The sequence below is a fragment of the Pleurodeles waltl genome, chromosome 10 (assembly GCF_031143425.1).
Source record: "Pleurodeles waltl isolate 20211129_DDA chromosome 10, aPleWal1.hap1.20221129, whole genome shotgun sequence".
Taxonomy (NCBI): domain Eukaryota; kingdom Metazoa; phylum Chordata; class Amphibia; order Caudata; family Salamandridae; genus Pleurodeles; species Pleurodeles waltl.
Window position 1 is genome coordinate 499,014,819 of NC_090449.1, and position 26,706 is coordinate 499,041,524.

General features: G+C 47.0%; 1 protein-coding gene across 5 annotated transcripts in view; it reads left to right on the top strand.

Moving 5' to 3' along the window:
• The window catches only part of SMARCC1 (SWI/SNF related BAF chromatin remodeling complex subunit C1), an 845,345-nt gene that overhangs the window by 468,279 nt on the left and 350,360 nt on the right, over nt 1-26,706 (top strand). For all 5 annotated transcript variants that reach the window (XM_069210868.1, XM_069210871.1, XM_069210870.1 and 2 more), the window contains exon 19: nt 8,129-8,188. In XM_069210868.1, coding sequence (XP_069066969.1) covers nt 8,129-8,188 — 60 coding nt within the window. The remainder of the gene's footprint in view (nt 1-8,128; nt 8,189-26,706) is intronic.

Here is a 26,706-nt window from a genome sequence, read left to right on the forward strand (position 1 = left end):
AATAACATTTTTTTTTTCTTCTTTTTTTTTTTAAATAAGTTTTCCGCTTTTTCCACTGCATCCAATTTACTGTAACCTCAAAGCTCAGCACCATACAGAGCTACCCCTCTAGCTCGACTTTATACATCTCTAATACAGGGGTAATAAGAAAGTTGGGTGCTCTTCTGGCAAACCTTAAAATCCCCCCACCTTTTGCTTTAAAGACAATAGTACACCTTAGTACTTGGCCTGACCATTTTTGGGAATCTTCTAGTCAAATGCCCAGATAGTCAAATTCAGGAAGTCTTTAAAGAGACTCACCATCCAGAAATATGGTTTTCCTCACTTTGTGTGTTATCTTCAAAGTCCATATGTTTATTTTTAGTGCTATTTATATGCAGTCCATAGTCTCTACAAGAACCCCCAAAATGTCTCCAGGAGCTTGGACAACCCAGACACTGTTTGCAATAGTAATCGAGGTGTTTTAGACCCACCTGTTTTTGGAGCATCATGCAATCATGTAAATAAGGAATACAGGCATTGATGTATAAAAGGGAGAGTGTGGGGGCCAACACACATCCTTGCCTGACTCCATTCTTGATAGGTATCTCATCTGATAATTTCCCATCCATGCCCCATCTAACTCTAGCAAAATTCCCAGAATACAATTCCTGAATGAATTTACAAGACTCTAGGGCACCAATTCTAGAAAGGGTCGTCCATAATTTTTGACTGGGGGACTAAGTCAAAAGCTGGCGTGAGGTCTTCAAAAGCAACAAACAATCTCCCAGTGTCCAGATCGACAGATTTCCACCTTTAAAATAAATCTGATCCACTGTACTTATATTTTGTCTAAAACCTGCTTGCAGATGATATAAAACATACATTTCCGTAATCTAGTCCCAGAGTCTGACCAATATTTGATAAGAGAATATCTTCTGGAGATTATATATCAGACTAATGGGTCTGTAATTACCCGTAATCGACCTATCTCACTTTTTGTAAATAGGCACTATAATAGCACCTTTCCAAGTACTGGGAAGATAACTTCCTGCCAAAACGGCTTTGAACATATGGTTTATATAAGGCCCCCGTAACTTAAAGTGAGATCTAAACAAATCAGCCGGGATCCTGTCTAACCCAGGTGCTTTCCCTTGCTAATTTTGATGACATATGCGTAAATATGCCTAGTCTGGGCTATCATAGGCCTGTCCTTCTGTCTTATCGCTTCAAAGAGGCTGATCTTAGCTTTCCTACATTAATGGCTTTACCTAGGTGTAAGGAAATGCCTCCTTGGCATGGTTACCCCCTGACTTTTTGCCTTTGCTGATGCTATGTTTTGAATTGAAAGTGTGCTGAGGCCTGCTAACCAGGCCCCAGCACCAGTGTTCTTTCCCTAACCTGTAGTTTTGATTCCACAATTGGCACACCCTGGCACCCAGATAAGTCCCTTGTAACTGGTACCTCTGGTACCAAGGGCCCTGATGCCAGGGAAGGTCTCTAAGGGCTGCAGCATGTATTATGCCACCCTAAGAGACCCCTCACTCAGCACAGACACACTGCTTACCAGCTTGTGTGTGCTAGTGAGAACAAAATGAGTAAGTCGACATGGCACTCCCCTCAGGGTGCCATGCCAGCCTCTCACTGCCTATGCAGTATAGGTAAGACACCCCTCTAGCAGGCCTTACAGCCCTAAGGCAGGGTGCACTATACCATAGGTGAGGGTACCAGTGCATGAGCACTGTGCCCCTACAGTGTCTAAGCAAAACCTTAGACATTGTAAGTGCAGGGTAGCCATAAGAGTATATGGTCTGGGAGTCTGTTTTACACGAACTCCACAGCACCATAATGGCTACACTGAAAACTGGGAAGTTTGGTAGCAAACTTCTCAGCACAATAAATGCACACTGATGCCAGTGTACATTTTATTGTAAAATACACCACAGAGGGCACCTTAGAGGTGCCCCCTGAAACTTAACCGACTATCTGTGTAGGCTGACTGGTTCCAGCAGCCTGCCACACTAGAGACATGTTGCTGGCCCCATGGGGAGAGTGCCTTTGTCACTCTGAGGCCAGTAACAAAGCCTGCACTGGGTGGAGATGCTAACACCTCCCCCAGGCAGGAGCTGTAACACCTGGCGGTGAGCCTCAAAGGCTCACCCCTTTGTCACAGCACAACAGGGCACTCCAGCTTAGTGGAGTTGCCCGCCCCCTCCGGCCACGGCCCCCACTTTTGGCGGCAAGGCTGGAGGGAACAAAGAAAGCAACAAGGAGGAGTCACTGGCCAGTCAGGACAGCCCCTAAGGTGTCCTGAGCTGAGGTGACTCTAACTTTTAGAAATCCTCCATCTTGCAGATGGAGGATTCCCCCAATAGGATTAGGGATGTGACCCCCTCCCCTTGGGAGGAGGCACAAAGAGGGTGTACTCACCCTCCGGGCTAGTAGCCATTGGCTACTAACCCCCCAGACCTAAACACGCCCTTAAATTTAGTATTTAAGGGCTCTCCCTGAACTTAGAAACTAGATTCCTGCAACTACAAGAAGAAGGACTGCCTAGCTGAAAACCCCTGCAGAGGAAGACCAGAAGACAACAACTGCCTTGGCTCCAGAAACTCACCGGCCTGTCTCCTGCCTTCCAAAGAACTCTGCTCCAGCGACGCCTTCCAAAGGGACCAGCGACCTCTGAATCCTCTGAGGACTGCCCTGCTTCGACGACGACAAGAAACTCCCGAGGACAGCGGACCTGCTCCAAAAAGACTGCAACTTTATCCAAAGGAGCAGCTTTAAAGAACCTGCAATCTCCCCGCAAGAAGCGTGAGACTTACAACACTGCACCCGGCGACCCCGACTCGGCTGGTGGAGAACCAACACCTCAGGGAGGACCCCCGGACTACTCTACGACTGTGAGTACCAAAACCTGTCCCCCCTGAGCCCCCACAGCGCCGCCTGCAGAGGGAATCCCGAGGCTTCCCCTGACCGCGACTCTCTGAAACCTAAGTCCCGACGCCTGGAAAAGACCCTGCACCCGCAGCCCCCAGGACCTGAAGGACCGGACTTTCACTGCAGAAGTGACCCCCAGGAGTCCCTCTCCCTTGCCCAAGTGGAGGTTTCCCCGAGGAAGCCCCCCCTTACCTGCCTGCAACGCTGAAGAGATACCTTGATCTCTCATTGACTTCCATTGCGAACCCGACGCTTGTTCTAACACTGCACCCGGCCGCCCCCGCGCTGCTGAGGGTGAAATTTCTGTGTGGGCTTGTGTCCCCCCCGGTGCCCTACAAAACCCCCCTGGTCTGCCCTCCGAAGACGCGGGTACTTACCTGCTGGCAGACTGGAACCGGGGCACCCCCTTCTCTCCATTGAAGCCTATGCGTTTTGGGCACCACTTTGAACTCTGCACCTGACCGGCCCTGAGCTGCTGGCGTGGTAACTTTGGGGTTGCTCTGAACCCCCAACGGTGGGCTACCTTGGACCAAGAACTGAACCCTGTAAGTGTCTTACTTATCTGGTAAAACTAACAAACACTTACCTCCCCCAGGAACTGTGAAAATTGCACTAAGTGTCCACTTTTAAAATAGCTATTTGTGAATAACTTGAAAAGTATACATGCAATTGAAATGATTCAAAGTTCCTAATGTACTTACCTGCAATACCTTTCAAACAAGATATTACATGTTAAATTTGAACCTGTGGTTCTTAAAATAAACTAAGAAAAGATATTTTTCTATAACAAAACCTATTGGCTGGATTTGTCTCTGTGTGTGTGTACCTCATTTATTGTCTATGTGTATGTACAACAAATGCTTAACACTACTCCTTGGATAAGCCTACTGCTCGACCACACTACCACAAAATAGAGCATTAGTATTATCTCTTTTTACCACTATTTTACCTCTAAGGGGAACCCTTGGACTCTGTGCATGCTATTCCTTACTTTGAAATAGCACATACAGAGCCAACTTCCTACACTAGGTTTGACTGCTTTCTTCCTTTATCCTCCTTAACAAATGATGACTTTAAGGAAGAAATCAGCTTTTCATGTTTGAATGATATTTGATCAGGGGCATAAGCTCTAGATGTAAATTCCATCAATTGGCTGGAGACCAATTGATGTGTTTTGGCTACTAAAGCGCCTGAGTTCCTAAAAGTATCCCATTTTATGATGTGCTGGTTTCTCAACATGACTACTGAGAACATGGCATCTTACTTGCATAAATTCTCCCCATGGCTGGAGGACAGCCTATTCCAGTTTACCATAATAGGGAAAATATCACTATTTTGTTTGTTGCCCACCCTTAAATCAGTGATCTCATGCCATGTCCTTAGATCTATAGGAACATAATCAATAAAACTACTAAAGCTTCTCTGGGAGGAGGTTGGCTTTGCAGAACTGTCTGAGGTGAAACACCCATTCCCTGGCCCAGACCAAACGTGGATCTGCACACCTGTAGCACTGGTTTTGGGCTGCTATCTATTTGTTAAGAGGGATAAGATCCACCACAGTAGATCTTCTTCCTGTGTCAACTCTTGAGTATAAAGGGTGGTGTTCCAGTGATGCATTAAAGTCTCCAGCTATGATGACATAATGCATAGGTGATAACTCTACCAAAAATATATTCAGATGACTAATAGTTTTGGAAATTTGACTGTAGGGGCGGGTCTATTATAGAGGTTTACAAGCAGAAGAGAGTATCCATGTTTTGGACTAGCACTAACTGCTAATAAGTCGGGTGAATCAACATATATTTCCTTCATTGTACAACCTAGGGAAACTTTTATCCATGTTAGGAATCCCCCTGCTGTTCTCCCTGCAGGTGAGGGAATGGCTTTGTTACAATACGAGTTATAACCTTGTCTATGCACATTTGGAGTGGCCCAGGTTTCCTGGAATAAGCATAAACCTTATTTTGTATACCAGCTACAATCCATACAATTAAAGCATGAGAAGAAGGGTGTTTTCCAACAAATGAAGTATGAGGTTCCTTTTCAGTGGACATTCCATCCAGTCTTCTAGACTCACCTTTCTTAATAGCTGTTTTAGCAACAATATGGTGGGGCACACTTTCACTTTTCACAATTGAGGAACTACTATTTGATGCTTGAAAATTTGAGCCATAAGACAATACATTTATAACCTGAGGAGTGGTTGCTTCCCATAGTGAATCTGTCTGATAGTTTATCTTCACTTATGTTTGCAGTCAATCTTGGGCTCCTGGCCGCTTCATCATGCACCCTCCTTATATTATTTGTGTTTTGAACCCTCAGGGATGGAATCAGTTTCTCGTTATCCATGGTTTGAACCCCCAGTGATGGAATCTGTTTTGTGGGAAGTTGCCTTTTGAAGACAATATTTGAACCATTGGGACAGAGATCTAGCCGCCAATTTTATTTTGATAGTGTCCCATTGATTCGCTTCTACTGAGTGGCGTTTAACAGATAGTATGGTGTGAAAGAGCAGTCATTGTGCTAGAGTGGCAGCCGCATAGGCACTGCTCACATCACTTCCAGTGCGGTTGGCTCAGAGCCGATTATTGCCACCTATTGACGTGCAGAGGTGCTGCTCAATATTTTCCATATCTAGTCCGGGGAATATTCTAAGGTAAAGAATCTGCAGCTATGTAGTCTCTACATGTAAGGCTTTACCATAAGTAGTTAACTTGTTCATCTCTCAATATAGTTACAGAAAATGCAGTGAGCATGCCATAAATCCTTGTAGAGACTGTCAGGCATTTGATTTATTGTTGTGAGTTACTGGCACAATTTCACCCTGAAGTGTGCACACAGAAGCAATTTGTTGTGTTTAAGACTTTATTTAAAACCAGTTTAAATGCAAAGTAAAGTTAAAAATGTTGATATAGTCCTAATTGTAGAAACCTTGAATCAGTTGAAAGTAAAAATCAAGGCATTGTATTTCATCCTAATGGATCCTTTTAAACATGTCCCTCGTTGATAAAAATTGGTCTCAAAAGTCTGACATCCTATTAGGATTTGATATTTAGGGCCAGATGTAGCTAAGTGGCAAATTGCGACTTGCAATTTGCGAGTCAGAGCGACTGGCAAATTGCAACTCACAATTCGCGAGTCAGAGCGACTCGCAAATTGCAACTCTCAATTCGCGATGCAGAAAGGTGTCTCAGACACCTTCTGCGGTTCGCTATGGGGTCGCAAAAAGACCCACCTCATGAATATTTATGAGGTGGGTCGCAGTTTGCAACCCCATAGCGAGTCTAGGCACTCACGGGGATGGTGGCCTGCTGGAGACAGCAGACCACCATGTCCGTGACTGCTTTTAAATAAAGCAGGTTTTTTTTTTCTCTTTGCAGCCCGTTTTCCTTAAAGGAAAACGAGCTGCAAATAGAAAAAATACCGAAACCTTTTTGTTTCGGGTTTTTTCAGAGCTGCAGTGGTCCATAGCACCACTGCCTGCTCTGAAAAAATACTTTTGTGAGCATTCACAAAGGGGAAGGGGTCCCTTGGGGACCCCTTCCCGTTTGCGAATGAGTTACCATCCACTGCAAGTTGATGTTAACTGCGAGTTGATTTGCGACCGCTTTCGCGGTCACAAATCAACTCTACATCGTGGTGCGACTCGCAAATAGGAAGGGCACACCCCTTCCTATTTGCGAGTCGGAAACACATTTTGCGAGTCGGTACCGACTCGCAAAATGTGTTTCTGCATTGCGTAAGGGCTTTTGCGCCTCGCAAACGGAGTATTTCGCCGTTTGCGAGGTGCAAAAGCCTTCCTACATCTGGCCCTTAGTTCTTTGTTGTCTCATACTTGAACTTCATTGATATTTTGCAGTTCTCAGCTTATCCGCAGGACAAGTCTAAACTGTGTCAATGTTGCTGCATTTTTTTATCAAATGACAGCTTTTGTGCATTTACTGAGTGCACTGCTTTGCTTCTTCTTGAACCTAAACCACCTTGCTGTCTCTGAGAAAGCTGTGAAGATTCACTTTAAAATTTGGGGGAAATTACTGTCATGAGTCATGATGTAAGGTGTGTAGAAAAGCATGTTAATTCACTTGCATATTCATGTTAATAGCCACAGTGCATTTCTGTAAATATCACACATGTAAAAGAATATATGAATTAAAAGCGTACTTGCAAAATGAGTTAAATTGATTGCACAATGCTGTACAATATTAGTCGTTGATTCATATGACTAATCCATGATTGCAAACTAATAACAGCATGCAGTGCCTGAGGCCACGATCAGGAAATGGACAAAATAAGCAGCTCCTAATAGGCATGTTAAGCAATTCTCTGGACACCTTAATGCTTTTTGGCTTTTTAAAATTGTTCTTCAGCTGAGCCAATACACCTTGTGTCCCATCAGTGGATGTCACTCAGAGCTCAGGTTTTAGGGCATCCCTTTCCCAAGCTCTGGATTTTTAACACCCGTTAATGTAGAACTGAATGAGTCCTATCCTAGTGGGTAAAGCTGTTGGCCCTAGAGCTGTGATCAGCTGATAGTGTGTTGTGAGTAATAAAAATTTCTTAGGTGCACCAATAATGGCCTATATTAAACTGGGGGTGGCCTAGGTCCGAAGGATGGAATCCCAACTAAAAGATGCTGGGATTACTCTTAATATTAATTCGTCCTTGCTCACAGCTTAAGCTCATAGCTTAAACAGGGATTTTTATGGCCCCCAAAAGAGTGTAATCAATGCTATTGCTCAAAAGCTCTGAGAAATTATTTGGAAGGGACAGATTAAATGGATATTATGAGATTGTCTCCTGCAAAACCAGATCAGATTAGGGTATTCACTCCAGCGGAGGTGTTGATTATTGTACAAGTCTCTGGAATTTATTGTAATATTGCAATATACAATTAAATGCAGCTCTGTTAGAGCTTGACAGTTTGTGTTGTACTACTAAACCAAGTCAGCAAAACTAGGCTCTTCTGATTTAGAATATACAACCGAAAAATGCCGTACTCCATTGTACTTTCTTTTAGTCTTGTTCAGTGGTCTGGAAGACGTGGGAGGTAAGAGGAAACATACAGGGTGAAAAGCAGCTTTTATAAGCCCTACATAGGACTTTTGTCCCAATAATAAGCAACAGCCCTTTTTTAAGAATACTTTTGACCTAATGTCTTTTTGTTAGTGAAGGAAATTCTAAATCATTTGGTCACCTGTTTTCTTTGTAGAGTAAAGCAGCCAGTGCTGGGAGGGAGTGGATGGAGCAGGAAACTTTGCTTTTGCTAGAGGTAAGTCAGTCACACAAAATCACTGATTTGAAGCAGATGCCAGTTTCCTCCATACATGTGTAAAAATGTGAAAATTGTACTTAATATGTGTTAAATTGCATAGTTGAATGTGGCTTCTGCAAAGTTAAAGCATTTACCCAACTAAAAATTCATATTAAATGATACAAACCTCACTTTGAGTACCAGCCTCCAAAAGAAGAGTAATACCAGATGGAAAAGGGCATCCCGCCTCTTCATGTCTTTTGGGGTTTTAATCTTTCCCTATGTTGCTCTAGACTGACAGCTAATCTTCTGTGGCCCACGTATAGTGCCAGGCTTTGTGTCATACTGTTGGTTGTTTTCTCTTTTCCCGGGAACTCAGAGCAGGGGTAGGTGACTAACCACCTAGTGGTACTGGAGAGCGGGTTAACTATACCATTTCGGACCACTGATGCTTGCTGCTACCCCATTGGGGCCCATTCTTTAATACAAGGAGGGTTCCTGTGAAATGAGTAGATTACCAATTGGTTTATAACATGTTGATTAGGTACGTTTTGGTCCTGACGAATCGCACCGATCTTAAATGACTTTATTTGCAAGAAACATGTTGACCTTTGTAGTAGTAGTATAGGGATTTCTGTACTGACACTCCTCACATTCCCTGAACCTAGGGACTGTTGACTTAACTTTAATTTTTGTTCTTTGAAGGTGGATTAGACATTACTACTAATCCCTTCCCACCTTACGGTTTTTAATCATGACAGGGGTCTGAGTTTGATTAAAAATGAATTTTGCAGACCTCTAGCCATTTTTACTTTCACACACACATATACCAATCCCATATTCCAGCACTCAACAACCGGCATCTCTATATCCAGTAGCTCTCTGGCAAAGAGCCCCCATGAGGGGCCCGTCAGGCATTGCAGTGCCGGCCTGATAAGGAGCAAAAGCCCGATGATGAAGCATGTCACCAATTGGTGAGTGAGGGCTCTTGTTCTAATGAAAGCAGATTCACAGGATTACATTTTTACTCTATGAACCTGTATAGAACTTACTGTTTGGAACTGTGTACCTTTGCCTTTTTTTTTTTTTAAGTTTGATGGGAGTACCGTACACAGGACCAGCTACTTTCTAAATACTCCCAATGTATTAGCCCTCTCTTGTTTGTTTTCGATTGTTTTCTCTACCTACAGGGATGGTCGAAGAAGTTGGTTTCTTCTTTCGGTGGTGGTTTATTATCTTTTCCATGTTTAAGGACTCACTTCCTCTAGTCTTTAGTAAATGAGTGTTGCTGTGCCCATTATTTACTGTGCATTTGTTGATTCCGGACCCTCTGCCTATTGAGATAGCACTGTTAGCAAAGAAACACTGTTTTGTTTTCACCTCCGAATAGGAAGATTTTTACTAAACTCTTTATTCTCTTTATGCCTTTGAAAAGTAGACACTCAAAAGTGCAAATGTATTAATTAACTTTTTACATAAAACTTACAAAATACTAGTGATATTGTCACCTTAAGTTACTGGGTTTTGCTGATTATCTTTGACAGCTGACCCGCAAAGTGTCTCTTAAATTAGACATTTCCTCATTTGTTGACCACGGTCACACAAGGGAATTTGGGGAAGATATTTCATAAACTTAAAAATTGATGTGCCAAGTCAGCAACAGTTTTTGCACACTGACCTATTTAGTAAGGTAATAAAGACCAGCATTTCCTTTTGCTACCAGGCAGACCATAAATACATAAACACTATTGCACATTTGTGTCTAAGTGTATATATAGATTGTAGGAAACTGGGTTCTGATTGCCGAAGCCCCCCACTTTTTGATGCAGTTTTGACTGAAGTGCACTGGGTTCCTGCTAACCAGGTCTCCAGTGCCTGTGTTCCTTCCTCAAAACAAGACACCTGATCACTTGATCCCCCAAGTGGCCAGGCACTTTAGCATCTCTGTAAGTCCCTAGTAAATAGTGCCTTTAATACCTCAGGCAGCACAGCTAGTGCCACTCTAATGGGCCCATCACCAAACTCAGACTGGCAATGCAGGCTGCAAGGACAAGTGCTCTAAAAAGTGAAGACATGGCACACACTTGTGTGCCATGCCCCCTAACACTGCCTGTAATATTTGTAAGTTACCCCAATAGCAGGCCTTACAGCTTAAGGCAGGATGCATTATATTACAGGCTATATCTTTGTCGATTCTTAGACATAGTGAGTGAACAGGGAAGCCATTTTGAGTACATATGCTGGACACTGGTCAATACAAATTCCCCAGCTGCATGTTGGCTTCACTAAAACTAGGGATGTTTGGTATCAAACATCTCGTATCAATAACCCGCCACTGATTCCAGTGATGAAGTTATTAATACATGCACACAGAGAGCACCTTAGAGGACACCCCCTGAAAACCTACCAACTGTTGGTGGGCTTACAGAATAGATTTCACCAGTCTGCCACCAACAGGTGAGTTTCTGACCCCCAAGGGTAAGAACCTTTGCTCTTGGGCAGTCAGGGACACAGTCTGCTCTAGTATACCCCTCCCAGCAGAATGACTTTCAAATCTGTATTCTAAGGCAGAGGAGCTTTAAAGAAGCCCTTCAACCTTGGCATTCAGATCTGGGTTCCCTCAGAAATAAGATGCCAACCTCCCCTGCCCCAGGGCCATTTAGCACCTGGGCAGACGGGAAAATTAGCTATATAGGCGGAGTGTTGCATTTGTAGGCTGGACACATCCCTAGGGTGACAAGCCTAAAATGAACACAGCTGTAGGAATGTTGGAGTTTGATGGAATTATGGATTCTGCGATAGGGTGATGCCCACTCCCCAAAGGAAGTGATCATCCAGGGGTAAGTTGCCCATTGGCTACTACCCGTCACAGTATTTGGGGGACCCCTGTAGGAAACTGGATTCTGGTTGACGTACCCACTCACTTTGTTTTTTATGGAGCTGTGTCTGAAGTGCACTGAGTTCCTGCTAACCAGGACCCCACTGCCAGTGTTCGTTCCCCAAAGGGCATCACAATAAAGTGATAGTGGCCACAACGGGTGGAAAAAGCAGTTTTTGGCTTAGCATCCATTGATAACTTGACTTAACTTAAGGCAGTCAGCAAGCACTACCCCATCAACTAATCCATCAGCTGCACTGTGAGAGAAGAGGTCAGGGAGAGGGTCACTTTCCTCTTCCTGTCCCTCATCAGTTGCCATGAGCAGAGTCGTATCTGACCTGTCATAATAGGGTTTAAGGCGGTTCATATAAACCACCCTGTGGGATCTTTCTGGGAGTGCCAAGGTCTACCAAGTAGGTAACCTTGTGGTGACCACTCCACTTGTCCTGGAGTGCCCTGGGAGCCACAGGCTCCAGGAACCACATTTTCTGTCCTGGCTGGTAGACCGCTAGGACAGCATTCTGGTCATGCCATTGTTTCTGTAACTCTTGGCTGGCCTGAGGGCTTTTACTAGCTCTCTTCATGTACTCAGCCATCCTTGATCTGAGGCCAAGCACATAATTCACAATGTCTTGTTCCTAGCCTTCTCTAACAAGAGCAAGGAGACCCCTAACACGGTGCCCAAACAAAAGTAGCCCACACCCTTCTGAGGGACCTCTCTGTAGGCGAAGAGAAGGCATTGTAACAGGACAGCCCATCTCTCTCTCTCTCTCGAGTTTTTCAAGGAGTCTCATTATCACGCCCTTGAGAGTTTTGCTAAACCTCTCTACTAAGCCATTTGTTTGGGGGTGGTAAGGAGTAGTGAAGATGTAAGTCATTCACCATATTGCTTCCACATGGCTTTCAGGTAAGCAGACATGAAGTTAGCACCTCTGTCTGATACCACCACTCTAGGAAAGCCCACTCTTGAAAAGAAAGATCATTTTCACCCCTATATATAATCATAGAGGCTCACATGACATTTTGAAAAGGGGTAATATATTAAATGTATTGCATGCAATCCCATCACTGCCAAAATTAACATTGAATGATATAGTTTCAATTGAGTTTCTGGCCCTTACTGAGGGCAGGGTGCAGGAAGCCACCATGGCTTCTTTTCAAAATAACTTACTATCTCAATCAATAATGAGGGAAAAAGCTTTGTTGGCAGCCTAGCGGATAAAATTATCTTTATCCCCGCAAGACATGTATCCAGAACTGTTTGTGCTTGTAAAACCCAAAAATGGGGGGAGGAGCCGCGAGATGAAGGATAGAAAAGCCTGAGGAGAAAAACCAACCCCAAAGCTCAAAGAAAAAGGAAACGGCTACACTAGTAAATGTAGGTTGGATAACTGAGGCATTACACGGGAAATGTAGGATATGACCTAGTGGGCATAATGTGACAAATGAAGTTCTATCCATTAGTTCATGGAACATCAACAGAGCAGAAACCAAGTCACAGAAGAAAGATCTAGCCTTGTTGCCAAAAGCAAGTTAAATATATGCCTCCAGGAAACATGGACGACTGAAGCTTTTGATGTAGTAGGGTATGCAGGCCATTATAGACCGGCAGTTAAAACAAAAAATCAGGGCCGACCAAAAGGAGGCTGTAGGAGGTTGGCTCTGTATATACTATTTCAAAGTAATCAATAGTGTGCATAGAGTCCAAGGGTTCCCCTTAGAGGTAAGATAGTGGCAAAAAGAGATAATTCTAATGCTCTATTTTGTGCTAGTGTGGTCGAGCAGTAGGCTTATCAGAGGGTAGTGTTAAGCATTTGTTGTACACACACAGGCAATAAATGAGGAACACACACTCAAAGACTTACTCCAGGCCAGTAGGTTTTTATATAGAAAAATGTATTTTCTTAGTTTATTTTAAGAACCACAGGTTCAATATTTACAAGTAATACTTCAAATGAAAGGTATTTCACTTAGGTACTTTAGGAACTTTGAATAATCACAATAGCATATACAGTTTCGGCAACAATGGCAATAAGATATTTTAAAAGTGGACACAGTGCAAAAGTCAACAGTTCCTGGGGGAGATAAGTAATTGTTAAGTTCACAGGTAAGTAAAACACTTACAGGGTTCAAAGTTGGGTCCAAGGTAGCCCACAGTTGGGGGTTCAAGGCAACCCCAAAGTTACCACACCAGCAGCTCAGGGTCGGTCAGGTTCAGAGGTCAAAAAGGTGCCCAAAACACATAGGCTTCAATGGAGAACAGGGGTGCCCCGGTTCCAGGCTGCCAGCAGGTAAGAACCCACGTCCTCGGGGGCAGACCAGGGGGGTTTTGTAGGGCACCAGGGGGGACACAAGCAGGCACAGAAAGTACATCCTCAGTGGCACAGGGGCGGCCGGGTGCAGAGTGCAAACAAGCATCGGGTTTTGTATTGAAAGCAATCGTGAGACCCGGGGGTCTCTTCAACAATGCAGGGGGGCTCCTCAGGGCAGCCACCACCTGGGCTAGGCAGAGGGTTACCTGGGGGTCGCTCCTGTACTGGAGTTCGGTTCCTTCAGGTCCTGGAGGCTGCGGTGCAGGGTTGGTTCCAGGCGTCGGGTCCCTTGTTACAGGCAGTCGCGGTCAAGGGGAGCCTCTGGATTTCCTCTGCAGGCACCGCTGTGGGGGCTCAGGGGGGTCGTCTCTGGCTACTCACAGGCTCGCAGTCACCGGGGAGTCCTCCCTGTAGTGTGTGTTTTCCGCAGGTCGAGCCGTGGGCATTGGGTGCAGAGTGGAAAGTCTCACGCTTCCGTCAGGAAACGTGAAGTCCTTAGAGTTGTTTCTTTGTTGTAGGAAAGTTGCAGATTGTTGATCAGGGCCGCTGTTCACGGGAGTTTCTTGGTCCTTCGTTGCAGGGCAGTCCTCTGAGGCTTCAGAGGTCGCTGGTCCCTGTTGGATGCGTCGCTGTTGGAAGTTTTCTTTGAAGTTGGGAGACAGGCCGGTAGGGCTGGGGCCAAAGCAGTTGTCATCTCCGTCTTCACTGCAGGGCTTCAGGTCAGCAGTCCTTCTTCTTGCTAAGGTTGCAGGAATCTGATTTCCTAGGTTCTGGGGTGACCCTAAATACTGAATTTAGGGGTGTGTTTAGGTCTGGGAGGGCAGTAGCCAATGGCTACTGTCCTTGAGGGTGGCTACACCCTCTTTGTGCCTCCTCCCTGTGGTGAGGGGGGCACAACCCTAATCCTATTGGGGGAATCCTCCAAACTCAAGATGGAGGATTTCTCAAGGCAGGGGTCACCTCAGCTCAGGACACCTTAGGGGCTGTCCTGACTGGTGGGTGACCCCTCTTTGTTTTTCTAATTATCTCCTCCAGCCTTGCCACCAAAAGTGGGGGCAGTGGCCGGAGGGGCGGGCATCTCCACTAGCTGGGATGCCCTGTGGTGCTTAACAAAGGGGGTGAGCCTTTGACGCTAACCACCAGGTGTTACAGTTCCTGCAGGGGGAGGTGAGAAGCACCTCCACCCAGTACAGGCTTTGTTCTTGGCGACAGAGTGACAAAGGCACTCTTCCCATGTGGCCAGCAACATGTCTGGTGTGTGGCAGGCTGGCAAAAACTAGTCAGCCTACACTGGAAGTTGGGTCTGATTTCAGGGGGAATCTCCAAGATGCTCTCTGGGTGTATTTTACAATAAATTGCACACTGGCATCAGTGTGCATTATTGTGCTGAGAAGTTTGATACCAAACTTCCCAGTATTCAGTGTAGCCATTATGGTGCTGTGGAGTTCGTGTTTGACAAACTCCCAGACCATATACTCTTATGGCTACCCTGCACTTACAATGTCTAAGGTTTGGCTTAGACACTGTAGTGGCATAGTGCTCATGCTCTTATGCCCTCACCTGTGGTATAGTGCACCATGCCTGTAAGGCCTGCTAGAGGGGTGACTTACCTATGCCACAGGCAGTGTGAGGTTGGCATGGCACTCTGAGGGGAGTGCCATGTCGACTTAGTCTTTTTCTCCTCACCAGCACACACAAGCTGTGAAGCAGTGTGCATGTGCTGAGTGAGGGGTCCTTAGAGTGGCATAAGACATGCTGCAGCCCTTAGAAACCTTCCCTGGCATCAGGGCTTTTGGTACCAGGGGTACCAGTTACAAGGGACTTACCTGAGTGCCAGGGTTGTGCCAATTGTGGAGACAAAGGTACAGTTTAGGGAAAGAACACTGGTGCTGGGGCCTGGTTAGCAGGGTCCCAGCACACTTTCAAATCATAGCTAAGCATCAGCAAAGGCAAAAAGTCAGGGGGTAACCATGCCAAGGAGGCATTTCCTTACACAAACTCCCAGACCATATACTTAATATGGCCACACTGCACTTACAATGTCTAAGAATTGACTTAGACACTGTAGGGGCATATTGCTCATGCAGCTATGCCCTCACCTGTGGTATAGTGCACCCTGCCTTAGGGCTGGAAGGCCTGCTAGAGGGGTGACTTACCTATGCCACAGGCAGTGTTTTGTGTGCATTGGCATCCTGAGGGCCATGCCATGTCGACTTTGCCTTTTTCTCCCCACCAACACACCCAGTCTGTAATGGCAGTGTGCATGTTTAGGTGAGGGGGTCCTTTAGGGTGGCACAACACATGCCTCAGCCCTTGGGGACCTTCCCTGGTCACAGGACCCTTGGTACCACTGGTACCTTTTACAAGGGACTTATCTGTGTGCCAGGGATGTGCCAATTGTGGAGCAATGGTACAATTTTAAGTGAAAGAAAACTGGTGCTGGGGCCTGGTTAGCATGGTCCCAGCACACTTATCAGTCAAGTCAGCATCAATATCAGGCAAAAAGTGGGGGGTAACTGCAATAGGGAGCCATTTTCCTACAGCCTACTATAGGGTTGACTTGCAGTGACCTGTGGTGAAAGGGTGGATGCACCTTTTCATGCAGGTTGCAATAGAAGACCTGCAGACACATTTTGCATGGCTCTCATGGGTGGCATATTACATGCTGCAGACCATGGGGAACCCCTGGTGCCCCAATGTGCTGGGTACCATATACTAGTGAGTTACATGGTGGCACCTGTATGCTAATTGTGGGTTGTACAAATCTGAAACAACCAAATGTAGAGGGAAGGAGCACAGTCACTGGGCTCCTGATTAGCAGGATCTCAGTGAACATAGTCAAAACACGTACAGCAGGTGTAAAGAAATGGCTCCCTGTTGCAGTTACCCCCCCACTTTTTGCCTAATACTGATGCTGACTTGACTGAGAAGTGTGCTGGGACCCTGCTAACCAGGCCCCAGCACCAGTGTTCTTTCACCTAAAATGTACCATTGATTCCACAATTGGCACACCCTGGCATCCAGATAAGTCCCTTGTAACTGGTACCTCTGGTACCAAGGGCCCTGATGCCAGGGAAGGTCTCTAAGGGCTGCAGCATGTCTTATGCCACCCTGGAGACCCCTCACTCAGCACAGACACACTGCTTACCAGCTTGTGTGTGCTAGTGAGAACAAAATGAGTAAGTCGACATGGCACTCCCCTCAGGGTGCCATGCCAGCCTCTCACTGCCTATGCAGTATAGGTAAGTGTAGGAAGTTGGCTCTGTATGTGCTATTTCAAAGTAAGGAATAGCATGCACAGAGTCCAAGGGTTCCCCTTAGAGGTAAGATAGTGGCAAAAAGAGATAATACTAATGCTCTATTTTGTGGTAGTGTGGTCGAGCAGTAGGCTTATCCAAGGAGTAGTGTTAAGCATTTGTTGTACATACACATAGACAATAAATGAGGTACACACACTCAGAGACAAATCCAGCCAATAGGTTTTTACATAGAAAAATATATTTTCTTAGTTTATTTTAAGAACCACAGGTTCAAATTCTACATGTAATATCTCATTCGAAAGGTATTGCAGGTAAGTACTTTAGGAACTTCAAATCATCAAAATTGCATGTATACTTTTCAAGTTATTCACAAATAGCTGTTTTAAAAGTGGACACTTAGTGCAATTTTCACAGTTCCTAGGGGAGGTAAGTATTTGTTAGGTTAACCAGGTAAGTAAGACACTTACAGGGCTTAGTTCTTGGTCCAAGGTAGCCCACCGTTGGGGGTTCAGAGCAACCCCAAAGTCACCACACCAGCAGCTCAGGGCCGGTCAGGTGCAGAGTTCAAAGTGGTGCCCAAAACACATAGGCTAGAATGGAGAGAAGGGGGTGCCCCGGTTCCGGTCTGCTTGCAGGTAAGTACCCGTGTCTTCGGAGGGCAGACCAGGGGGGTTTTGTAGGGCACCGGGGGGGACACAAGCCCACACAGAAATTTCACCCTCAGCAGCGCGGGGGCGGCCGGGTGCAGTGTAGAAACAGGCGTCGGGTTCGCAATGTTAGTCTATGAGAGATCTCGGGATCTCTTCAGCGCTGCAGGCAGGCAAGGGGGGGATTCCTCGGGGAAACCTCCACTTGGGCAAGGGAGAGGGACTCCTGGGGGTCACTTCTCCAGTGAAAGTCCGGTCCTTCAGGTCCTGGGGGCTGCGGGTGCAGGGTCTCTCCCAGGCGTCGGGACTTTGGATTCAAAGAGTCGCGGTCAGGGGAAGCCTCGGGATTCCCTCTGCAGGCGGCGCTGTGGGGGCTCAGGGGGGACAGGTTTTGGTACTCACAGTATCAGAGTAGTCCTGGGGTCCCTCCTGAGGTGTTGGATCGCCACCAGCCGAGTCGGGGTCGCCGGGTGCAGTGTTGCAAGTCTCACGCTTCTTGCGGGGAGCTTGCAGGGTTCTTTAAAGTTGCTGGAAACAAAGTTGCAGCTTTTCTTGGAGCAGGTCCGCTGTCCTCGGGAGTTTCTTGTCTTTTCGAAGCAGGGGCAGTCCTCAGAGGATGTCGAGGTCGCTGGTCCCTTTGGAAGGCGTCGCTGGAGCAGGGTCTTTGGAAGGCAGGAGACAGGCCGGTGAGTTTCTGGAGCCAAGGCAGTTGTCGTCTTCTGGTCTTCCGCTGCAGGGGTTTTCAGCTGGGCAGTCCTTCTTGTAGTTGCAGGAATCTAATTTTCTAGGGTTCAGGGTAGCCCTTAAATACTAAATTTAAGGGCGTGTTTAGGTCTGGGGGGTTAGTGGCCAATGGCTACTAGCCCTGAGAGTGGGTACACCCTCTTTGTGCCTCCTCCCAAGGGGAGGGGGTCACAATCCTAACCCTATTGGGGGAATCCTCCATCTGCAAGATGGAGGATTTCTAAAAGTTAGAGTCACTTCAGCTCAGGACACCTTAGGGGCTGTCCTGACTGGCCAGTGACTCCTCCTTGTTTTTCTCATTATTTTCTCCGGCCTTGCCGCCAAAAGTGGGGCCTGGCCGGAGGGGGCGGGCAACTCCACTAGCTGGAGTGTCCTGCTGGGTTGGCACAAAGGAGGTGAGCCTTTGAGGCTCACCGCCAGGTGTGACAATTCCTGCCTGGGAGAGGTGTTAGCATCTCCACCCAGTGCAGGCTTTGTTACTGGCCTCAGAGTGACAAAGGCACTCTCCCCATGGGGCCAGCAACATGTCTCGGTTTGTGGCAGGCTGCTAAAACTAGTCAGCCTACACAGATAGTCGGTTATGTTTCAGGGGGCACCTCTAAGGTGCCCTCTGTGGTGTATTTTACAATAAAATGTACACTGGCATCAGTGTGCATTTATTGTGCTGAGAAGTTTGATACCAAACTTCCCAGTTTTCAGTGTAGCCATTATGGTGCTGTGGAGTTCGTGTTTGACAGACTCCCAGACCATATACTCTTATGGCTACCCTGCACTTACAATGTCTAAGGTTTTGTTTAGACACTGTAGGGGTACCATGCTCATGCACTGGTACCCTCACCTATGGTATAGTGCACCCTGCCTTAGGGCTGTAAGGCCTGCTAGAGGGGTGTCTTACCTATACTGCATAGGCAGTGAGAGGCTGGCATGGCACCCTGAGGGGAGTGCCATGTCGACTTACTCGTTTTGTTCTCACTAGCACACACAAGCTGGCAAGCAGTGTGTCTGTGCTGAGTGAGGGGTCTCCAGGGTGGCATAAGACATGCTGCAGCCCTTAGAGACCTTCCTTGGCATCAGGGCCCTTGGTACTAGAAGTACCAGTTACAAGGGACTTATCTGGATGCCAGGGTCTGCCAATTGTGGATACAAAAGTACAGGTTAGGGAAAGAACACTGGTGCTGGGGCCTGGTTAGCAGGCCTCAGCACACTTTCAATTGTAAACATAGCATCAGCAAAGGCAAAAAGTCAGGGGGCAACCATGCCAAGGAGGCATTTCCTTACAGTAAGACACCCCTCTAGCAGGCCTTACAGCCCTAAGGCAGGGTGCACTATACCATAGGTGAGGGTACCAGTGCATGAGCACTGTACCCCTACAGTGTCTAAGCAAAACCTTAGACATTGTAAGTGCAGGGTAGCCATAAGAGTATATGGTCTGGGAGTCTGTTTTACACGGACTCCACAGCACCATAATGGCTACACTGAAAACTGGGAAGTTTGGTATCAAACTTCTCAGCACAATAAATGCACACTGATGCCAGTGTACATTTTATTGTAAAATACACCACAGAGGGCACCTTAGAGGTGCTCCCTGAAACTTAACCGACTATCTGTGTAGGCTGACTGGTTCCAGCAGCCTGCCACACTAGAGACATGTTGCTGGCCCCATGGGGAGAGTGCCTTTGTCACTCTGAGGCCAGTAACAAAGCCTGCACTGGGTGGAGATGCTAACACCTCCCCCAGGCAGGAGCTGTAACACCTGGCGGTGAGCCTCAAAGGCTCACCCCTTTGTCACAGCACAGCAGGGCACTCCAGCTTAGTGGAGTTGCCCGCCCCCTCCGGCCACGGCCCCCACTTTTGGCGGCAAGGCTGGAGGAAACAAAGAAAGCAACAAGGAGGAGTCACTGACCAGTCAGGACAGCCCCTAAGGTGTCCTGAGCTGAAGTGACTCTAACTTTTAGAAATCCTCCATCTTGCAGATGGAGGATTCCCCCAATAGGATTAGGGATGTGACCCCCTCCCCTTGGGAGGAGGCACAAAGAGGGTGTACTCACCCTCAGGGCTAGTAGCCATTGGCTACTAACCCCCCAGACCTAAACACGCCCTTAAATTTAGTATTTAAGGGCTCTCCCTGAACCTAGAAATTAGATTCCTGCAACTACAAGAAGAAGGACTGCCGAGCTGACAAACCCCTGCAGAGGAAGAACAGAAGACACCAACTGCCTTAGCCCCAGACTTACCGGCCTGTCTCCTGCCTTCCAAAGAAACCTGCTCCAGCGACGCTTTCCAAGGGACCAGCGACCTCTGAATCCTCTGAGGACTGCCCTGCTTCGAAAAAGACAAGAAACTCCAGAGGACAGCGGCACTGCTCCAAAAGAACTGCAACTTTGTTACAAGGAGCAGATTTAAAGACCCCTGCAACTCCCCGCAAGAAGCGTGAGACTTGCAACACTGCACCCGGCGACCCCGACTCGACTGGTGGAGAACAACCAACTCAGGGAGGACCCTCCGGCGACTCTACGACTGTGAGTAACCAAAGTTGTCCCCCCTGAGCCCCCACAGCGACGCCTGCAGAGGGAATCCCCAGGCTCCCCCTGACCGCGACTGTCTGAACTCCATTTCCCGACGGCTGGAAAAGACCCTGCACCCGCAGCCCCCAGCCCCTAAAGAAATGGAACTTCTGTGCAGGAGTGACCCCCCAGGAGACCCTCTCCCTTGCCCAGGTGGTGGCTACCCCGAGGAGCCCCCCCCCCTTGCCTGCCTGCGACGCTGAAGAGATCCCTTGATCTCTCATTGACTTCCATTGAAAACCCGACGCGTGTTTGCACACTGCACCCGGCCGCCCCCGCGCTCCTGAGGGTGTACTTTCTGTGCTGACTTGTGTCCCCCCCCTGGTGCCCTTCAAAACCCCCCTGGTCTGCCCTCCGAAGACGCGGGTACTTACCTGCTGGCAGACTGGAACCGGGGCACCCCCTTCTCTCCATTGAAGCCTATGTGTTTTGGGCACCTCTTTGACCTTTGCACCTGACCGGCCCTGAGCTGCTTGTGTGATAACTTTGGGGTTGCTCTGAACCCCCAACGGTGGGCTATCTTGGACCAAAAACTGAAAACTGTAAGTGACTTACTTTCCTAGAGTACTTACCTGCAAAACCTTTCAAATGAGCTATTACATGTAAAATTTGAACCTGTGGTTCTTAAAATAAACTAAGAAAAGATATTTTTCTATAACAAAACCTATTGGCTGGATTTGTCTCTGAGTGTGTGTACCTCATTTATTGCCTATGTGTATGTACAACAAATGCTTAACACTACTCCTTGGATAAGCCTACTGCTCGACCACACTACCACAAAATAGAGCATTAGTATTATCTTTTTACCACTATTTTACCTCTAAGGGGAACCCTTGGACTCTGTGCATGCTATTCCTTACTTTGAAATAGCACATACAGAGCCAACTTCCTACAGCAGGTAATAAGTGGGGGTAATCATGCCAAAAAGAGGGAATTTTCCTATACCTGATATCCCTTATCTTCCTTCACAAGAGTCCCTTCATGTTTATCTTACTGAGTGAGATGGTGGAGAATTGGTAGAGGAGTTGGAACCTCATAGAGAGGACAGCTGGTTAACTCACCTAGCTGCAGCTAGTCTATTCTTCTCCAGTCTCAGGCCTACCCCCCAGACTTGCTACGCAGGCTGTAAGGAAATGCCTCCTTGGCATGGTTACCCCCTGACTTTTTGCCTTTCCTGATGCTATGTTTTGAATTGAAAGTGTGCTGAGGTCTGCTAACCAGGCCCCAGCACCAGTGTACTTTCCCTAACCTGTACTTTTGATTCCACAATTGGCACCCCCTGGCATCCAGGTAAGTCCCTTAAGGGCCCTGATGCCAGGGAAGGTCTCTAAGGGCTGCAGCATATCTTATGCCACCCTGGGGACCCCTCACTCAGCACAGACACACTGCTTGACAGCTTGTGTGTGCTGGTGAGAACAAAACGAGTAAGTCGACATGGCACTCCCCTCAGGGTGCCATGCCAACCTCACACTGCCTATGCAGTATAGATAAGTCACCCCTCTACTAGGCCTTACAGCCCTAAGGCAGGGTGCACTATACCATAGGTGAGGGCACCAGTGCATGAGTACTGTGCCCCTACAGTGTCTAAGCCAAACCTTAGACATTGTAAGTGCAGGGTGGCCATAAGAGTATATGGTCTGGGAGTCTGTCAAACACGGACTCCACAGCACCATAATGGCTACACTGAAAACTGGGAAGTTTGGTATCAAACTTCTCAGCACAATAAATGCACACTGATGCCAGTGTACATTTTATTGTGAAACACACCCCAGAGGGCACCTTAGAGGTGTCCCCTGAAACCTTAACCGACTATCTGTGTAGGCTGACTGGTTCCAGCAGCCTGCCACAACCGAGACATGTTGCTGGCCCCATGGGGAGAGTGCCTTTGTCACTCTGAGGCCAGTAACAAAGCCTGCACTGGGTGGAGATGCTAACACCTCCCCCAGGCAGGAGCTGTAACACCTGGCGGTGAGCCTCAAAGGCTCACCCCTTTGTTCCAGCACCGCAGGACACTCCAGCTAGTGGAGTTGCCTGCCCCCTCCGGCCACGGCCCCCACTTTTGGCGGCAAGGCCGGAGGAAATGATGAGAATAACAAGGAGGAGTCACTGGCCAGTCAGGACAGCCCCTAAGGTGTCCTGAGCTGAAGTGACCCTAACTTTTAGAAATCCTCCATCTTGCAGATGGAGGATTCCCCAATAGGATTAGGGATGTGACCCCCTCCACTTGGGAGGAGGCACAAAGAGGGTGTACCCACCCTCAGGGCTCATAGCCATTGGCTACTAACCCCCCAGACCTAAACATGCCCTTAAATTTAGTATTTAAGGGCTTCCCTGAACCTAAGAATTTAGATTCCTGAAACTACAAGAAGAAGAAGACTGCCGAGCTGAAAAACCCCTGCAGAGGAAGAACAGAAGACACCAACTGCTTTGGCCCCAGTCCTACCGGCCTGTCTCCTGCCTTCCAAAGAAACCTGCTCCAGCGACGCTTTCCAAGGGACCAGCGACCTCTGAATCCTCTGAGGACTGCCCTGCTTCAAGAAAGACAAACTCCTGAGGACAGCGGCACTGCTCCAAAAGAACTGCAACTTTGTTTCAAGGTGCAGATTTAAAGACCCCTGCAACTCCCCGCAAGAAGCGTGAGACTTGCAACACTGCACCCGGCGACCCCGACTCGACTGGTGGAGAACCAACACCTCAGGGAGGACCCTCCGGCGACTCCGAGACCGTGAGTAACCAAAGTTGTCCCCCCTGAGCCCCCACAGCGACGCCTGCAGAGGGAATCCCGAGGCTCCCCCTAACCGCGACTGCCTGAACTCCATTTCCCAACGGCTGAAAAAGACCCTGCCCCTGCAGCCCCCAGCACCTAAAGGAACGGAACTCCTGTGCAGGAGTGACCCCCAGGAGGCCCTCTCCCTTGCCCAGGTGGTGGCTACCCCGAGGAGCCCCCCCTTTGCCTGCCTGCACCGCTGAAGAGATCCCTTGATCTCTCATTGAGAACCATTGTAAACCCGACGCGTGTTCGCACACTGCACCCGGCCGCCCCCGCGCTGCTGAAGGTGTACTTTTTGTGCTGACTTGTGTCCCCCCCGGTGCCCTACAAAACCCTCTTGGTCTGCCCTCCGAAGACGCGGGTACTTACCTGCTGGCAGGCCGGAACCGGGGCACCCCCTTCTCTCCATTGAAGCCTATGTGTTTTGGGCACCTCTTTGACCTCTGCACCTGACCGGCCCTGAGCTGCTGGTGTGGTAACTTTGGGGTTGCTCTGAACCCCCAACGGTGGGCTACCTTGGACCAAAAACTGAAACCTGTAAGTGACTTACTTACCTGTGAAACCTAACAATACTTTACCTCCCCCAGGAACTGTGAAAATTGCACTGTGTCCACTTTTAAAACAGCTTATTGTGTTTTATGTAAAAAGTATACATGCTAATGTAATGATTTAAAGTTCCTGAAGTACTTACCTGCAATACCTTTCAAATGAGATATTACATGTAGAATTTAAACCTGTGGTTCTTAAAATAAACTAAGAAAATATATTTTTCTATAACAAAACCTATTGGCCTGGAATTGTCTCCGAGTGTGTGTTCCTCATTTATTGCCTGTGTGTATGTACAACAAATGCTTAACACTACTCCTTTGATAAGCCTACTGCTCGACCACACTACCACAAAATAGAGCATTAGTATTATCTCTTTTTGCCACTATCTTACCTCTAAGGGGAACCCTTGGACTCTGTGCATGCTATTCCTTACTTTGAAATAGCACATACAGAGCCAACTTCCTACACAGGCTAACTCCTCTTTTGCAGACATGCTGAAAAGGGTGGCAGTACTGTTGGATTTGACTCTTCCTTCAGTGGAATTAGCTTCAGATCCCCTACTTGATGTTCTCCATCAAAGCAAAACAGGGGTTGAACCGGTGCTTTCTTACGTGTCGGAGAGAGAGAGGATATATCTTGAAGTTGTTTTTATCATCTCTAGCTACTTTAACTGAGGAAAAGTATATTTATATGAAAATGGTTGCTATTGTTTTCTTTTTAAAGAGGGCAATTGTATGTTTTCTCTGCATTCCATGCATGTCTTATAGTGTAGGTCTAGTTAGGCTATACCTTTACTTGGTAGGAGGTGTTGCTCACTGACCTGCTATGCTGCTTTGTGTTCCAACATAGAAGAGCATGCAGTTTCAGTGTACATATAAGAACAAATAGATTTATCTTCACTAGCTCATTTGGCAGTACTGTCCTACAGTCATGAGTAGTGTTTTTTTACCAATTTTTTCTTTGACTTTCATTGCTGTTGGTCTTTCCACAGTACTTTTGGGGGTGCTCATGCTTGCGTTCGGGTCCCATTAGGGGAGCAAATAGCTTAATATTAATTTTGGTCATACGCCACTATCACTGATTGATCATATTAACATGGATTTCTTTATTCCATGTTTATAATTGTTTGACTCCTTCTGTAGTTCCCCCCACAAGTTTTATGTCATGAAATATGTTAGGGCTCACTTACATTGTTATGACAGCCTGCTTTTTTTTTTTTTTTTTTTTTAAATAATTATTCTAGACCGGGTTTGTTGTAAGGATAGATTTTTAATGGTATTAATCATGTGTGATGCTATCTGTGCTCTTAACTTTTTTAATGACTTTTTATTACTGTGATCATTTGCACAGTTTTTACTAAAGTGGAGGTGTTTCCTCATAGATATCCTTATGAATGCATGATCTGTTTCTCTTGTACTTGACAAGTTTTCTTATGGGTAGAGACTTTCTGTGTTGGGTCACTTCTGACACACATTTGACATACTAACATGGATGAGTTTATTTCCATTTTTTTTAAATGTCTTATGGTTTTATTGCCTGTGCCTCCACAGGTTTTGATATCATAAAGTATACTATTACTCACCTTAATTATTATGATTGTCTGGTCTTTTCCTTTTGTTCTAGACCGGTTTTATGACAGAGATTTTTTTGGGGAGGTCTCAGTTTGCATTCCCTCCGCCGGATTACTATGACTTTAGAATCAGATACCAAAGTAAGGAATCTGTGACTAGAAGTCTGTATGATATGAACAAGTTGCTTATCTTCTGTAACGCATTATCTGGAAGTAAAAGGATCTAGCCACAGATTTCTTAATGATCCTCCCTTAGATGATTTAGTTATGGATATCAACAACTTGAATTAAGAATTTTGTGATTATTCGGCACAGAGGTATCCTTTGTGCATACACACTGCTCATTTGGCAGTTTCTACATGTGGCTCTACTGTCCGAGCTCTGAAAATACTCACATAAGAAACTGACATCGGGCAGGGGGTTATATGGACTCCGCTGACATCGCATCCGGTTAACGACATCGATATGGAGTTGTGCAATTCCTTCTGATGTGCAGCCGGACTATGGGGTAAAACGTTTCCGGATCCAGTCATGTGTATGGAGGGGGTTCTCAAGTATGGAATCTGTAACTAGATCCTGTCTCTACCAAATAATGGGAGCAGACACCCACAAGTCCTCCTCCCTTACTTCCAGCTTTGGGGTCACCCAGAAATTGACCTTTTTTCCACAACAAAAATCACAAAATGCCTGAACTTCGCCTCCAGGTTCCCACATCTAAAGTCCACGGGCAATGCATTATGGATGAGTTGGTCAGATATGTGCTTACTCTTTTCCATCTTTCTCATTGCTTCAGTTTGTGGTTCACTGGCAGGATTCACCACAATGTCAGAACTAACAGTAGTTTTCCACAAGATGCTGCTGAAGGGGTCTGACGTCACCTGCTTGCACTGGTCACTCAGAGCAGTCCAGTGTGCCTCCAACACCTCTGTTTCCAGGATAGTAGAGGTCTGGGACACACTGGAGGAGCTCTGGGCACCATCTGTGCCCATCAAAGCATTTCCAGCGGCTGGGGGAGGCTTCTCCTCCCCAGCCCTTCACACCTATTTCCAAAGGGAGAGGGTGTAACACCCTCTCTCAGAGGAAATCCTTTGTTCTGCCTTCCTGGGCCAGGGCTGCCTGGACCCCAGGAGGGCAGAATCCTGTCTGAGGGGTTGGCAGCAGCTGCAGTGGAAACCTGGGAAAGGCAGTTTGGCAGTACCCGGGTTCTGTGCTAGAGACCCGGGGGAATCATGGAATTGTCCC